The sequence below is a fragment of the Cyphomyrmex costatus genome, unplaced genomic scaffold (genome assembly GCF_001594065.2).
Source record: "Cyphomyrmex costatus isolate MS0001 unplaced genomic scaffold, Ccosl1.0 scaffold230, whole genome shotgun sequence".
Lineage (NCBI taxonomy): Eukaryota > Metazoa > Arthropoda > Insecta > Hymenoptera > Formicidae > Cyphomyrmex > Cyphomyrmex costatus.
Window position 1 is genome coordinate 89,289 of NW_017276369.1, and position 14,050 is coordinate 103,338.

A 14,050-nucleotide genomic window follows, 5' to 3' on the forward strand; every position below is an offset into this window, starting at 1 on the left:
TCGTTATGTTTGACGAAGAAGACTATACGTAAACTCGAGCGAAGAAATATAATTGTAAAGCAGCAAAATTAATCAGCTGCAAGATGCATTGTGCTGTTTCATAGAATATTAAATATTAAATAATCGGGATTGTTCGCGTAATTAATATATAAAACATAATTAATTAATATCGAATGAATTTCTAGTCCCGTTGCGGGCCATATTTTCTAATAAGCTACGGAATAAGATGAATAAATACATTTTATACCTTACATTTTTGTTACTATATCTTTCTCTTAAAAGATAAGATATAATTCTTACAATCATAATAACTTTGTTATTCTTGAAAGCTTTTGTAGCTTCAATATTTGCATGTATCCTTGATATTTTCCGATGAGATAATTACAAAACTGAATAGATACACATATGTATGTACAATATTAATAACTACGCGTTAATTTGTAGATACCACAAAGTACTCCCGCGACTTGGCCGATAAAACTACAACGATAGGAATGCTACCAGAGGTGGACGTTGATATACGGATCGCTAACAAAGGTAAAAGATAGTACTATACTTTCCGTCCGATCGATCGTAAATCCTCGTGTCACTTCACATTGTGCTTTCCTCATGTTATCATAACCTTCTATTTCTTCAAACACTTTTGACTATCTCATTAGCTATATCATCAAGCTTATTTTCCTTACATTAACACAATTTGTTTTGTAAAAGATTATACGTGGAAATTAAGTAAATTGAGAAAGGTTAAAATAATAATAATGTTGATTAGATGATAAATGGTTGAGAATGACTAAACCTCTTGCTTATCTCATTAATATGGGGCCAAAGTCCACGAGATTGTGTACATTCGACTATTACATCATCGACGCGTATGCCGATATAGTGAAAAGTGTTTGTGAGAACCGATGACGCAAGTAATTAAAATTTAATCGTAGAAACGTCATCACGATTATTTTTGCTTATTCTGAATTTCTAAGATAACGTTAGACTATCTTTTACACTTCGGTCGACAAGTTTCTGTACAAACGGGTTGAGAACCAGTTACTTGGACGAGCCCCTCGACCGATAGCCAATCTATCCAATCAGCGGCTTTCTTGCTATGACGTTACGAGTCATCAAGTCATCAAGTACAAGCAGGTTGATTCGTCGGCTCGCGTGTTACTCATTATGGGACGCTTTATTGATAAATCGGTCAAAGTCACGTATATTACTCCAATTGTTACGGCAATCGAGACCTACCGGTTCGCTAAACAATGTCATCAAAACTGTAACTGTTAAATTAGCCGCCAAATCAATCTCTTTCCGCAATCGTCTAATAATACATTCTTCGAACTAAAAACTGTTTCGGAAATAGATCGAGATATTTTCAGCGCTTGAGTAGACAATTAAAAATAAAAAGAAATAAAGTTTTCGAAAAACTAAATTTCCGAAGTATATTTATTATTCATTATTCAAGGATATATTAAGCATTTTTTAACGAAAAAAAATGAAAAAGTTACAAAATTTTCTATATTTTTCTTATATTTGACAGTACTTAATACAAAAAGTTTGATAGCGATTTAGAACCAGAATAAAAAATTATTTCAATAAAAAATAGATATATTTTTAAAAAATTAAAAAATTTTTATTTAAATTATAAAATTATATTATTAAATATAAATATTGATCTTAAATAATAAATGTGTTTTATATGTATATAATTTATTTTTATACGCGGAAAGTAATTTCAATTTTAGTTATTTTATGCAAAGAACATATACTTGATATATGTACATATATGTCCTTAAATTTACTTAATAATAAATTAGAAAAATCAAAATTTATCTAATTTACAAAATAAAATGAGTTTTTTTTATAATTTGGAGAATTGGAAAGTTATTGCCAATAATTATAATAATTATCACCTCGATGAACGATTCATTTGCATCAAATGGAAACACATGTCTTCCGTGACGCGGTTCGAAATTTCCGTAAACAATTGGATAACTGTCGCAATTTCAGCGGGGATTCTCTTCCCGTGCGACAATCGTACCAGGAATATCATTGTCTCCATTGACGCGAGATAATCGAGCGAGTTGACATTAGTAAAGGCGATCTCCGATAGTAAATTGCGTTGAACGCGCTAAAGGCTATTGTACACCGGTTAATTTTATCAAAAATCATTTTGGCTCTTTGCTTTGTCGTCCATTTTGAATTCAATAATCTTTACATTCTCTCTTAATCCATACTTGGCGGCCTTCAATCCCCCAGTCGACATATTTTTACCTTTTACTAATTGTAAGACAAAAAAATATATAAATATGATATACAAAAAAATATGTAATAAGCAATTACTAAGACAAGAATATATTAAATCAATTAATCTAGAGATTAAAATTACAAAGAAAATGAAATTCTTAAAATATTTCAAAATAAATTTAATCCTTAGATCCAAATAATACCCAATAAAATTGTCAAAATTATTTTAAAATTCTTTTCTTTTGTTATAACACAGCAGACACAGAGCAGTTGTAAAAATAAATAAAATATGTTTACTATACTTATAGTAATTGGAGTCTGTCGCAGTCTCTCTTTAACACCGGATTAATTAAGCAGTCGGACTTATCGTTATAAGTCTTAGAATGAGAACCGCTCGAGACGAGCCTCTTGTCCAACCGGCTAGTCGCCAATCGCGAGCGGTCCTGCTACCAACGCCTACCGAACCGACGAATCCCAGTTATCTAAAGCGAAGGCTCGTCTTGCACCTTGCACTTCGCATCGTTAGCTTTCTCTCCGGCGCTGTCGCGACCAACCACGAGAGATTCCACGTTGTACTGATAATTATGACATTCGAGCAAATTTCGAACAAGACACACCGTGTATCGTACGGAGGCAATAAATCACGCGTGTTCGTCAAGACGAGGCATGACGACACATGTACGCCCCGTCAATATTGATAACTAAAAGTGCGTCACATCATGACGCAACGTTTTACGATCGGAGATGCGTACTATTGTATGATGGAACTTCTTTGCAAAATTGCGTCGTTGTTCGCGAACGGGTTCTTTGAAACTGGAAATGGGAGACTGTACTCGAAACGAGATTGTCGCGAGTCTAGAAGAGCCGGGAATTTGATCTTTTACGCGTGCTATTGATTAATATTTTCCAATATAATCATTATCAAATAATAAAATATATATCACAAACAAATTGTGCCCAATTTAATTTGCATACTTTCGTAATTAATTTTTACACGGTAGTTTCTCACTTCCTGTTTGGAGTATTGAATTTAGGGTTTTTTTGCTCCTATTACTAAATTCGCTAATATTTGTTTAATAATATTCGTTCTATTTCAGACATTCGTTCTGAGAATTATGAGATTGCTCGATTTACAAAGATTAAATGCAATTTTACGGATACCCTCTTCTCTTCTTTCCTCCTCAAAAAAAAGATCAAGTCGTCGCGTAAAATTGAAATTCCGGGTATTAATTTACTTCCCACTTCTCTGTGAGAAAACGTGATAATGAAAGACACGTTGGGAGCTTCTTGCGGAATGAAATTTATTCGTAGCTGACATAAGTAGAAGTTATTCAAGAATTACCCAACTGCAATCGGCGACTGCGCTTTTGCATTCGTAGCAGACAAAGCAACATCCGTTCTCGCTGACACAGCGCTTATGCGGCTGCCGCTACTTTATATCCGCGATCTAAACAAAAGCTAAAAATAAGAGACATTGACGATGTCACGTGAAAAAGGATCGTCTGCGGATATTTAAAAAAGTTCTAGGATGTTTACTAGTAACGTACTGAACAAAATTCGAGGATGCGAAATGAAAACAAGAAATTCTCCCTCTTTCTGGTCATGAAATGATGTTACTATGCGCGATTCTCATCGGTGGTATATTAGAAAATACGTGTGCTTCGCACTAACATATCTAATAATATCGCTCGTATGGCCCTGTAACTTACTTAAGCAGGTCAATCCTGGCACAGTGTCAATTGTGACACACAAAATGCATGCTCTTGTCCGCGAGGACCCATGTTAATTTCAGCTGCGTAGCTATTCATTCACATTCGCAATGCTTCGATCTGACGTTCTAATGTTATTTTAATCCCTGAAGAAAGAGATCAACAAATAACGCGGCAGAGATAAGTATAAGAAACGATCAAGGGAATGAAAGGACTATGTCACGATGCAAAGAATTGGAGTGTAATGGAATTGAAAGTGTCTCATGTTGTCAACGTGGAGCGAATATTCTATAATCCGAATTTATGAGTGTTATCCGAATGTTTACATACCAATATTATTAATCTTCCATGTGTATATATTATTACTTCCTTCGTGTCCAGCTCAACTTTGATAATTTATTTCTAGGTTTTTAAAAAATATGGAAAAATTCAAGGTTGCTTTTTAACATCTTTGTTACATTACCAAATAGTTTTTTTAACAAGATATTTTAGGAGTGGGAAAGGAATTCCGTTCTCCTTTAGTTCGGAGAATTGAGTATGAAATTTCGCTTGTGCCAAAAAGATATTACTAGTGCAATATTGTACGTTTTGTATGTTTAACTGAATACAATATGCGACCTCAATCTTTTACACAATTTGAAAATTTCTGTTAACTTATCTAAAGTACTCCGCTTTACTCTAAGCTAGATCAGAATTAGTTATAAGATCCTAATTATACTTAATGTCCAGGCAATATAAGGGGCACTTAAGTATTCGAATATTTGGAAATAAGTGTCTGAATAGCGCTGTGGCTTACAAATTTCTTTTAGTTACACGAATTAAAAAGAATATATACATGAAAGAAATAACGCGCAAAGTTGCTCTCTAATTTTGACTGCGCAACTATATTCGCATTGCGTTTCACGGCCAGTGGCATCATTAGCATTGTTTGAATATGTCGCAAATTCATTTACGCCTAATACAAACTATTACTATCATATAGGTATATCACTGATTTACGTTATGAAGAAGAAGTAATATTCCGCTTGTGTAGTCGTGATTTAATATCAAATGCTAATTTATCTAACAAGATGATAACAAAAAAATCAATTTAAGATTTTAGCCTGCTGATAAATGTAAGGTTGAGTGTTTTGCGCGAGGCAGCGTTGCGATTTCTCCAAGTTTAATTAAAATAATTTACCGTTTTCTATACTGTCGCGACGAATGCAGATTAGAACCTTCGAATCGTCACTTCCGAGAAGCATCGTCAATGGTATTCATAAGGACACTAAGCGACAATGATATATTGTCCTTCGGCGCGGACACGCGAGCAAAATGAGAATCATTGAATTCGACATGACATTACATATAATGACATCACAATATAAAAAAATGCATAAAAATGCATTCCATCTCTCTTAGCGATGATACGTTCTGTTCTTCACTTTTTACAGCAAGGTACGTTAATAGTGAAGCAGATTGCATCTAAAAATACGCGTGTCCGTTATAGTAATTCTAATCGCGATGACAGAGAGCACAGTCGTTGCATTTTGAAAAAGTTCACAAACATTGATATTTAATCGTTCATATGAAACAAAAGACATAAATTTCTCGTTGCTTGTGTGACATAATATTGAAGAAATCGTAATTTAAAATACAATTTCTCTCATAAAATATTATAAAATAGAAGTACTTACAAATAATGAAGAATAATATTATGAGATATACAACTTACAATTATTGTAAGAGTCTTTTTTTAATTTTTGTTATTTCTATGTAAATCTAAATGGAAAGAATAATTTTACTAAAGTCTAAAAATTAAGGTAGACACGTCTAAAAATAATTTTGCTAAGCCATCAAAATAATTATGTTGAATGCTTAAACGTTGATGATAATGCGAAAAGTTTAAGTATTCTCTACCGATCAGTTTAAACTTCCTTCACAAATAATTATTTTGATGGTTCAAACAACATTATTTTCAAATGTTGTATCTAGCAAAATTTTAGACGTTTTAGTAAAACCATTCTTTCCATCTACTAGTATTCTACATAAAAAATTTTTATAATACGAGTCCAAGATATGTTTTTCTAAATTAATATTAAAAATTTAATTTCATTACATAGATCCTAGCTTTCCACTCTTTAATTATCACGCATTTTATTTAGCACAGTATATTATGTAATACAAAGAAAAGAAGTAAACCATAGCACACGCATACAACGAAGCCAAGAGATGCTCATTAGGGCTTCCGGAGTCCTCTCGGACACGTGCTAAAACGCATAGACATTCAAGAGTTGTAATACGATTCTCCTCTCGTCTGAAAACTGAACGTACCTTCGCATCCGCTTTAACGCAGCAAACCGGAACAGCAGAGAGTGTATGAGAGAGGAAGAGCAGGATATTCACTGAAATTCGCGCGCGGTCACACTATTGGTGCACTATTCGCGTTCGTCACGTTTTGTCGTGTGAGAAGAAACTCGTCGCAAGTACCAGACTGCAGGTGAGAGAAGTCGATCAGGTCGATCACACGTACAGCTGACGAAATCAACTTGTCCCTTCACGAAAGAAGATACGAAAAACGTGGACCTCACGATGGTGCCGCGTTATGTACGTGACTGGCTGACTGCTCGCGCGAGTAGTATTTGCACGAGTCTGAGTCTCTGTTTCCCTCTCCTGTTCGCCAAATCAGGGCCGAACTCGCGTATAAGCCAAGCGAGTCGCAAGGCACAGCAAGGCACGGACTCGCGCTCGCATTACGAACGGCCTCGCGTTATAAGTATACCTCAAAAAGTCTCGCACACGACTTTTTTGACTCGAGATATCCTCAATTTGCGATCTGTCCATCTCTCGATGAAAAAATGAGACGTTGTAACAGTTTTTAAGGGCAGTAACTCCAGTTAACAAACGGTTAACTCCGCACCGGATTCCGCTCGACTGTCAGTCTTGTCCTGTGTCTCTTTCATTCCCGCCGGCCAGATGTGGTTTAGCTATATTTTCTTTCTCTTCTCGGAGGATAGATATATTCGTTACGACGCTTTACAGGAAAAGGCGTTAATTGTCACTAAGCAAAGATTTCTATACATTCTGTGCTCTTTCAAAATCTAATGATGAGAGCATACAAGGTCAAGTCTTAAATGTTTCGACTTTTGTAAATGTAAAAAATCAATAATCAGTCTTAATGAATTTTTAAATTGACACGTTGAACGTATTGACAAACGCTTATTTAATTTAAGTGAAATTGTTTTAGTATAATTGTTCAAGTTTTAACAATGAATTTTTACCATCATCAAAGTTGAATTGTGTAATTGTTCACTGATTTTATCAATGATGTCTTTAAAGATCCCAATTGACGTAAAGGATTGATAATTAAGCGATAATACAATCTCAAGGAGAGATTGAAAATGCAAAACTCATAAAATGATAGAAAAAATCCCTCCGCAAAATATATTCAAGAAAAATGAAGAGAGGATATTGTATTTAAAAGAAAAAAATCAATTGATTTTTTATACAAAACTTTTCGCAATTATCAAGACAAAAGAATAAAAAAATTATTGTGAGTTCAACGTACTGATAACAAAAAGACTGCGATCTGATTATTTCAAAATACCCGCTATTTCAGAAAACAGAAAAAAAGTAAAATCGACAAGCATCTCGTGGTAAAAATTAACGAGAGATAAAGAAAATTTCCTGACTCTAATTCTGTCCTCGATGAGCAAAACCTCACGCATTCGGGTATCGTTCATGATCTATACTGAACGGCGACGTCGGCGACCCGGAATGAACTGGTTTTTATGTATCAAGGTGTACGTGAGTATCATAGTCGACTGCTGTCAAGTGTGTAGTTATCGCGAAGCCGTACGAAGTTCGACGGAGAAACGCGAAAATTATTGAGCACGTGCAGCTCATTCACTTTTGCATTTGAAGAAATATACAGAGGAGACTTTCAACCTTTAGTTATTTTTGCGTCAGATTTGAGATACTATTTATGCGTCCGCGGTGACAGGCTCCTATATATATGTCAGCAAAAAATCGCATCAACTGTCTCATTAATAAGCCACTGAGCGGCCTGAGTCGCGATCGAAGTTATTAATCAACTCGTCGATTTGCATTATTAAACCGAGCGGACATAATGTTTATAGTGCCTACTTATTTAAATTAGCTTTGCGAATAGGGTTCTCAGCTGTACTAGGTATTTTAAGAGTATATTTAGTCTTGTTAAGATCGTAAAACTTCTGGTCATTAATTAAAATTTTATATAAAAAATTATATTAATAAGAATTGTCAATACAGAAATTATGTTCTAAAACATAGATGATTTCATATTTATCTCATATTTCACGCGGTTCTAGTTTTTTAAATGTAAATTATTAAAAAAATGGAGTTTTTATCTTCATGTCATATAAAGTAATAATTATTGATCATTTTTTACTATATTTTATCTATGATTTTTGCGTTTCGAGTATCCTTAGCGGAAGTGTATAGCGCAAAATATGGCAATTAAGTTGCCTAGAGACTCCCGATGAATAAATCGCTACCTATTAATCAATCGATCGACTACTTAATTGAGAATAAGACCTTGTACATACCGTAACCTTGGATTTCTTTCTGTGTCCCCAACCTTGACGCCCACACGCAAACAGCTGCAGCGAAAATTAACTTTCTTTACAATAACTCAACTTGACTCGAATTCATAATCGTACAATGTAAAGTCCACGCACTCAACTTTCACACAAGAACACCCAGTTCTTAAAACTTCGCGCACCGGAACAAGTCCGAAGTTAAACTTCGTTCTTGCAGATTTTCTGCCTACTATAACATACACGATATATATCAGTATATAGTAATAGTTCTGCAAGTTACTCGGGAGAAAGCGTGATTCTCTATATGAAGATATATTCTATGTATATATTTTCAACATAAAGATTTCATCTTGAATTATTTTTCATTTGATATTCCTCTCTTTGTCTCGACATGACAAGTGCGGTTTCCCAAGAATCGGTTGGCATACGATAACGAAGACGTGTCAGCGAGATGGCGAAGAAATGCAAAGAAACCCGTAGACGTGTGAAATTTAATTCGAAGATAGCGCACGATGTTATATGACAATACGACACGCGCGAGTTATAAAGAGATGTCTGCGCGTCGACGTTCGATCGTGAACTAACCCACTCATGGGAACGTCATTCGCCTTATAAGTGCCTCTTATAATCGTCGGCGTACTTGTCGGTAATTATCACGTGACCGCAAATATTTTTCACTTCGACAATCGAAGTTGCCTCCAACGTAGATCCGTCGCGAAACACGCGTTGTTACGCTGCCGTGTTATGTAAACGTGCGTATTAACGCACTCGCGACTTGCCTAATGAGAAGAAATAGATTAGTCGAGCTCGAGGTTTTATTGGCGATAAACTACTGCAATTAATTCGCGTACCTATTCTAGACGCAATCTATTTGAGTGAGTGCATCGTCCGATTTCCCGAATTTCGACCTTCGTAATTCGTGATCAAATTATAATCGCAGAAGTGTCAATCAAACGTAACATTAATGCGAGATACCGTTTGCGTGCAATGATGATGATAAAATGATGAAATATCGGCTACAAATACTGTTTCATTTTTATTTTTACTTAAGAACCTTCCTAGTTTTTTTTCATTAATTAGAAATATCAGTCACGAAATAAACTCAGCATCGTCATGGAATATTATATAATTTATATTACGTGATATTAAGAGAGCTAATAATAAAAAAATCGAGACATCACACGAGACACGTACTGCGTTACGTGCCTTGATTATGAGAAGCTCGAGCAGTCGAATCAGGTGGAAGGTGTCACACAATTCGTTCACACGATATGTATTTTTTAAAGAAAATGCACGCATCCGAAGTAAAATCTGCTCGGATAGTATGTCACGCGACATGTATCCGCGGCGTGAATGCCCCGCTTACGCACGTGTCTGATACGTTAAGTGTTGCTCACATCTTTATCGACTGTAAAAACACATATCAGCTATAACATGTTAAATCCGATGCGACACGACGAATTTACTTGTATTTCCTGACATTTTTTTACGAAAAAAAAGAGATGTAACGTTCGTATCAATAGAATTTTGGAAAAATGATAACTATGATATTACTTCCTCACAAATTCAGTGATTCGTAAAAGATTGCGCTACTCTTCAAAAATTCTTGATGACGGGAATTAATTAAATAATAAATTTTTCGACAATTATTTCTTTTCCTCTGCAAGTGAATCTTAGCGCTCTTTTCAAGTATAATATAAATCTTTCAATTATTCATTCACTAGTATAACATTTTTATGAAAAAAAAGTAATATTTATCTTAACTGCAAACAATTGCATAAAATTAAAAAAGAATTCCGAAAATGGTAGCTACATAATGTAATATTACTTTCTCACGGATTCAGTGATTTCTAAAAGATTACGCTTGGAATAAAAATTATTGATGACGATAATCGAACAATAGATTTTTAGACGATTCATATTCTTACAATCTTTGTATTTCCCGCAAATCTTAGCGCTCTTTCAGATACAATTTTTCCGATTATTCGCCGGTATTTTTATTTTGACGGATGTAACCGGTGATTCAGGTATTTCAGCGCGACGGAATAGAACCTCGCGAGATGATTTCTGAGAAATGCATGAAATAAGCTGTGGGTGTGTTTCAAATTGTCGTTTGGATCGAGTCATTGGAAAATTTTCCTCTCATAAATGTTCCGCGATTAAACGTACGTTCGGGTCATCAGAGAATTACTTCGTCTCATTCGAGACCGACAACAAGGCGCGTACATCAATCTATACGAGTTTACATGCATATACGCGCACTGGTGCATGTATAAAACTCCAGCCGAGCATGATTAGCTCAATCAATTACGCGGTTCAATTGCAAATGGTAGGATAATGAACCGCTACATCGGTCTCGACAAATAATCTTTCGGGAGTCTGTTTAAACCAATAAATGTACATATACATTCAAGAAAATCGTATGCTAATAATACACTTATACTTTTTATGGTCCTACCCTAATTACTTTTCGATAAAATATAGTAGCTTTGCATATATTATTTTATGTATTAATTAATTTTCTACCAGAACGAAAATTCTTTTATATTTAAATTCGAGATCAATACAAATCCAAGACTGATAAAGGCTGCCATAATTTAGCAATTTTTAATTTTTATATAGAAAAATTATATAAAAATTTATAATAAAATTAAATTAAATTAAATTAAAAATCCTCATACATTGTATAATAGCAGAACTATTTCAATCATTCTATCTATCATGTACGTAATATTAGATTAACCTATACGTACATATAGGATAGTTTAGATCACTCGAGGATTTATTACGCAATTCTTTTTATCGAGTAGTTGCACAACAATAGAGAAGATTTCCGGATTTACAATATTACTCTTCGATCCATCGTAAAATAACGACAGGGATGTCATATTTATTGTTAACAGTAGAATATTTTACTTTTAAATAAAAAAACTTCTTAAATCTGTAATAAAATGTGATTTTGGATATCAGTTTCATGCTAAATATTATGGCACTAGCGTCATGCATTCTAACAATGGATAAAAATTTATGTACGAACTTGAATTTATGTGTTTCCAATATTTCTATTCTTGTCTCAAGATAATAAATTAATCTTCTTTAATTCAAGGAAACAGAAAATTATTGATCCATTCTTAATATTGTTTTATTTTTATACTGCATAAAGTTACGATAAGATCAAGAATATTTTTCGTTTTCTTATCAGGAAACCTTTCTGCGAAGAGAATAACAGATAACATTAACTGTATAATGAAAAATAACGATAATAAAAAAACAAAGCTCGGTAATAACCGGATCAATTACCTGGATCTAACGAGATGATACCGGTCGAGCTTCTCGCTGATCGGCTCGCGACGATGGTGCGACTTTTGATGGAATTGGTGACCCTGATTAGTGCGCTGCCCGCTGCAACTCAGGCAACGGCGAGCTCCTTGCCAAACAATCAGCATCACTGCAAAATACAATAATAATAATAATTAATCATAACAATTTATTGTGTCCATATATAATGTACTCAAATAGCAAGTAACGTTAAATAATATCTTTATATAGCGTCTTTAACATCAATAAGAAATAATGAAAACATCTTGTTACTTGAACAAATAATAACAAGATAATCATATCAAACATATACAAGTAATGAAGATCCAACTAACAAATTAATGCCAATGAGAGCCGTTACAGGTTGTTTGTGTGAATTATTATCATTTATTTAAATATATAGTATATTATATGGGACATTCCATCCCAAGTGTGCCACTCAAAAACTTTTGAATTTTTGATTTGGCTGAAATTTTGATACATTACAGTACCCATCGCAACAAGCTACCATGATTTTTTTTTGAATTTTTTTATCAACATAGTCATGAGATATGAATTTTTTTAAAACTCATATTTTTCAAAATTCACAATTTTCAAATGCCTATTACTTTGCGAAAAATAATCCAAATAAAATATTTTTTTTTAAATTGTGTTTTTCCTCTAGTTTAAAAAAAAAATATCAAAAAAAGTTTCAAAATTGTTTTTTAATTTTTTTTTAAGAATTAAGCTTGTATGTACAATTACAATTACTAAAGTAATTGTACATACAAGCTTAATTCTTGCATGCAGAAGTGTAACCGTATTCTTACAAATAAGATTGGACAATAATAACAATTTATAAAAATGAAAAATGATATTGTAAAAAAATTCATAATAAGAAAACGATAATTTTAGTATAAAAGTAATATCAATCACGGAAACACTTTTTTTTAAATAGGTAAATATAAAAAAATAAGTTATTACATTGTAAATAAACCGAAAATTTTAGGAAATGAAAACGTCACGAGTTTATATCTATATATTATTTTATCGTGTAAAAAAAATGCAAAATTAAAAAAAAATTAATTCGAAAAAAATAGAAGGAAAAATTTGCCCACGATCAAATTAGTCTTAAAAATCATCAAATAAATCTAAGTTTTTATGAGAATTTAAAAAATAAATTAAACATGTCATACTTTAAAAAATTAATAATGTTTTACATTAAATTAAAAAAAAATTGAAAAACAATTTTGAAACTTTTCTTGTGTGATATTTTTTTTGAAAACTAGAGAAAAAACACACAATTAAAAAAAAACAATGATTTAAATAAAGGCCTAATGACGGTCAAGCAAGATTTAGGTTGCTACAGTCGTAATGTGTGAATTTTATTTACCACGTATGTAGTTTCCTTTAATCGCGCGCCGAAATATTTTCAGACTTTTTACAAACGCAACTTCTAAACAACTACCGTAGTAATATCACTAGTTAAATTGACACGCAATCTAACAATATTTGATGATAATTTTTTATAGCATCTTATTGGATCTTAATAATATGTTGAAAGACATATATTAAAATAAAATAAATTAATAGAAGCTCAACAAGTATAAAACAAATTGATTAAAAATAAGAGAAAAGAGCCAATAATTTTTAAAAAAAAATATATAAATGTAATTAACTCAAAATCGCAATACATTAAACAAACAGAGTAAAATTCGCAAGTAAGAATTCGCACATACGTTTCGACACCGATCGGGTCATTTTCAATGTTAAATTTTAAAATTAAGTGTGTATAATAGAATTAACGAATCAACAATAATAAAATTACATGTGTATAATTATAATAAAATTAACGAGTCACAAATATAAAATTAAATGTGTATAATTGAATAATTAACGAGTCGCAAATATAAACTTAAATGTGTATAATTGAATATGGATCTTCCTTTGTGATTAGTTTCGCATGAGTTATATAAATCTATTGACAAAAAAGTATATAAATTTAAAAACTTAATTATGAAGAAGTAAATTGTATATATTACCTTAACAGAAATGTAATAAAAAATGTATAGTCCAGTATAAAAATCCAGTATGTTTAGATCCATTATTGAAATTAAATAAATAAATAAAATAGTCTAATTTACAGTTATAAAAATCGACTGTACTACTTGAAATAAAAATAAGAAATGAGTAGGCAGAGACCTCAGGAAAGGACAAAGGGAAAAATTAAGAGGTGGAAAGAGAATG

General features: G+C 32.7%; 1 protein-coding gene across 3 annotated transcripts in view; it reads right to left on the reverse strand.

Moving 5' to 3' along the window:
- The window catches only part of LOC108774093 (uncharacterized), a 56,187-nt gene extending 44,235 nt beyond the window's left edge, over positions 1-11,952 (reverse strand). Inside the window, exon 1 of one of the 3 annotated variants that reach the window (XR_001940712.1) lies at positions 6,261-6,607. Coding sequence is in view for 1 of the 3 variants with exons in the window: in XM_018540105.1 (XP_018395607.1) it covers positions 11,807-11,952 (146 nt within the window). In the remaining 2 variants the exon portion in view is untranslated. Of the gene's footprint in view, positions 1-6,260; positions 6,608-8,512; positions 8,881-11,806 lie in introns of those variants that run through there. The other 2 variants (XR_001940713.1, XM_018540105.1) reach the window with 2 other exon arrangements.
- Positions 11,953-14,050: the final 2,098 nt, after the last annotated feature.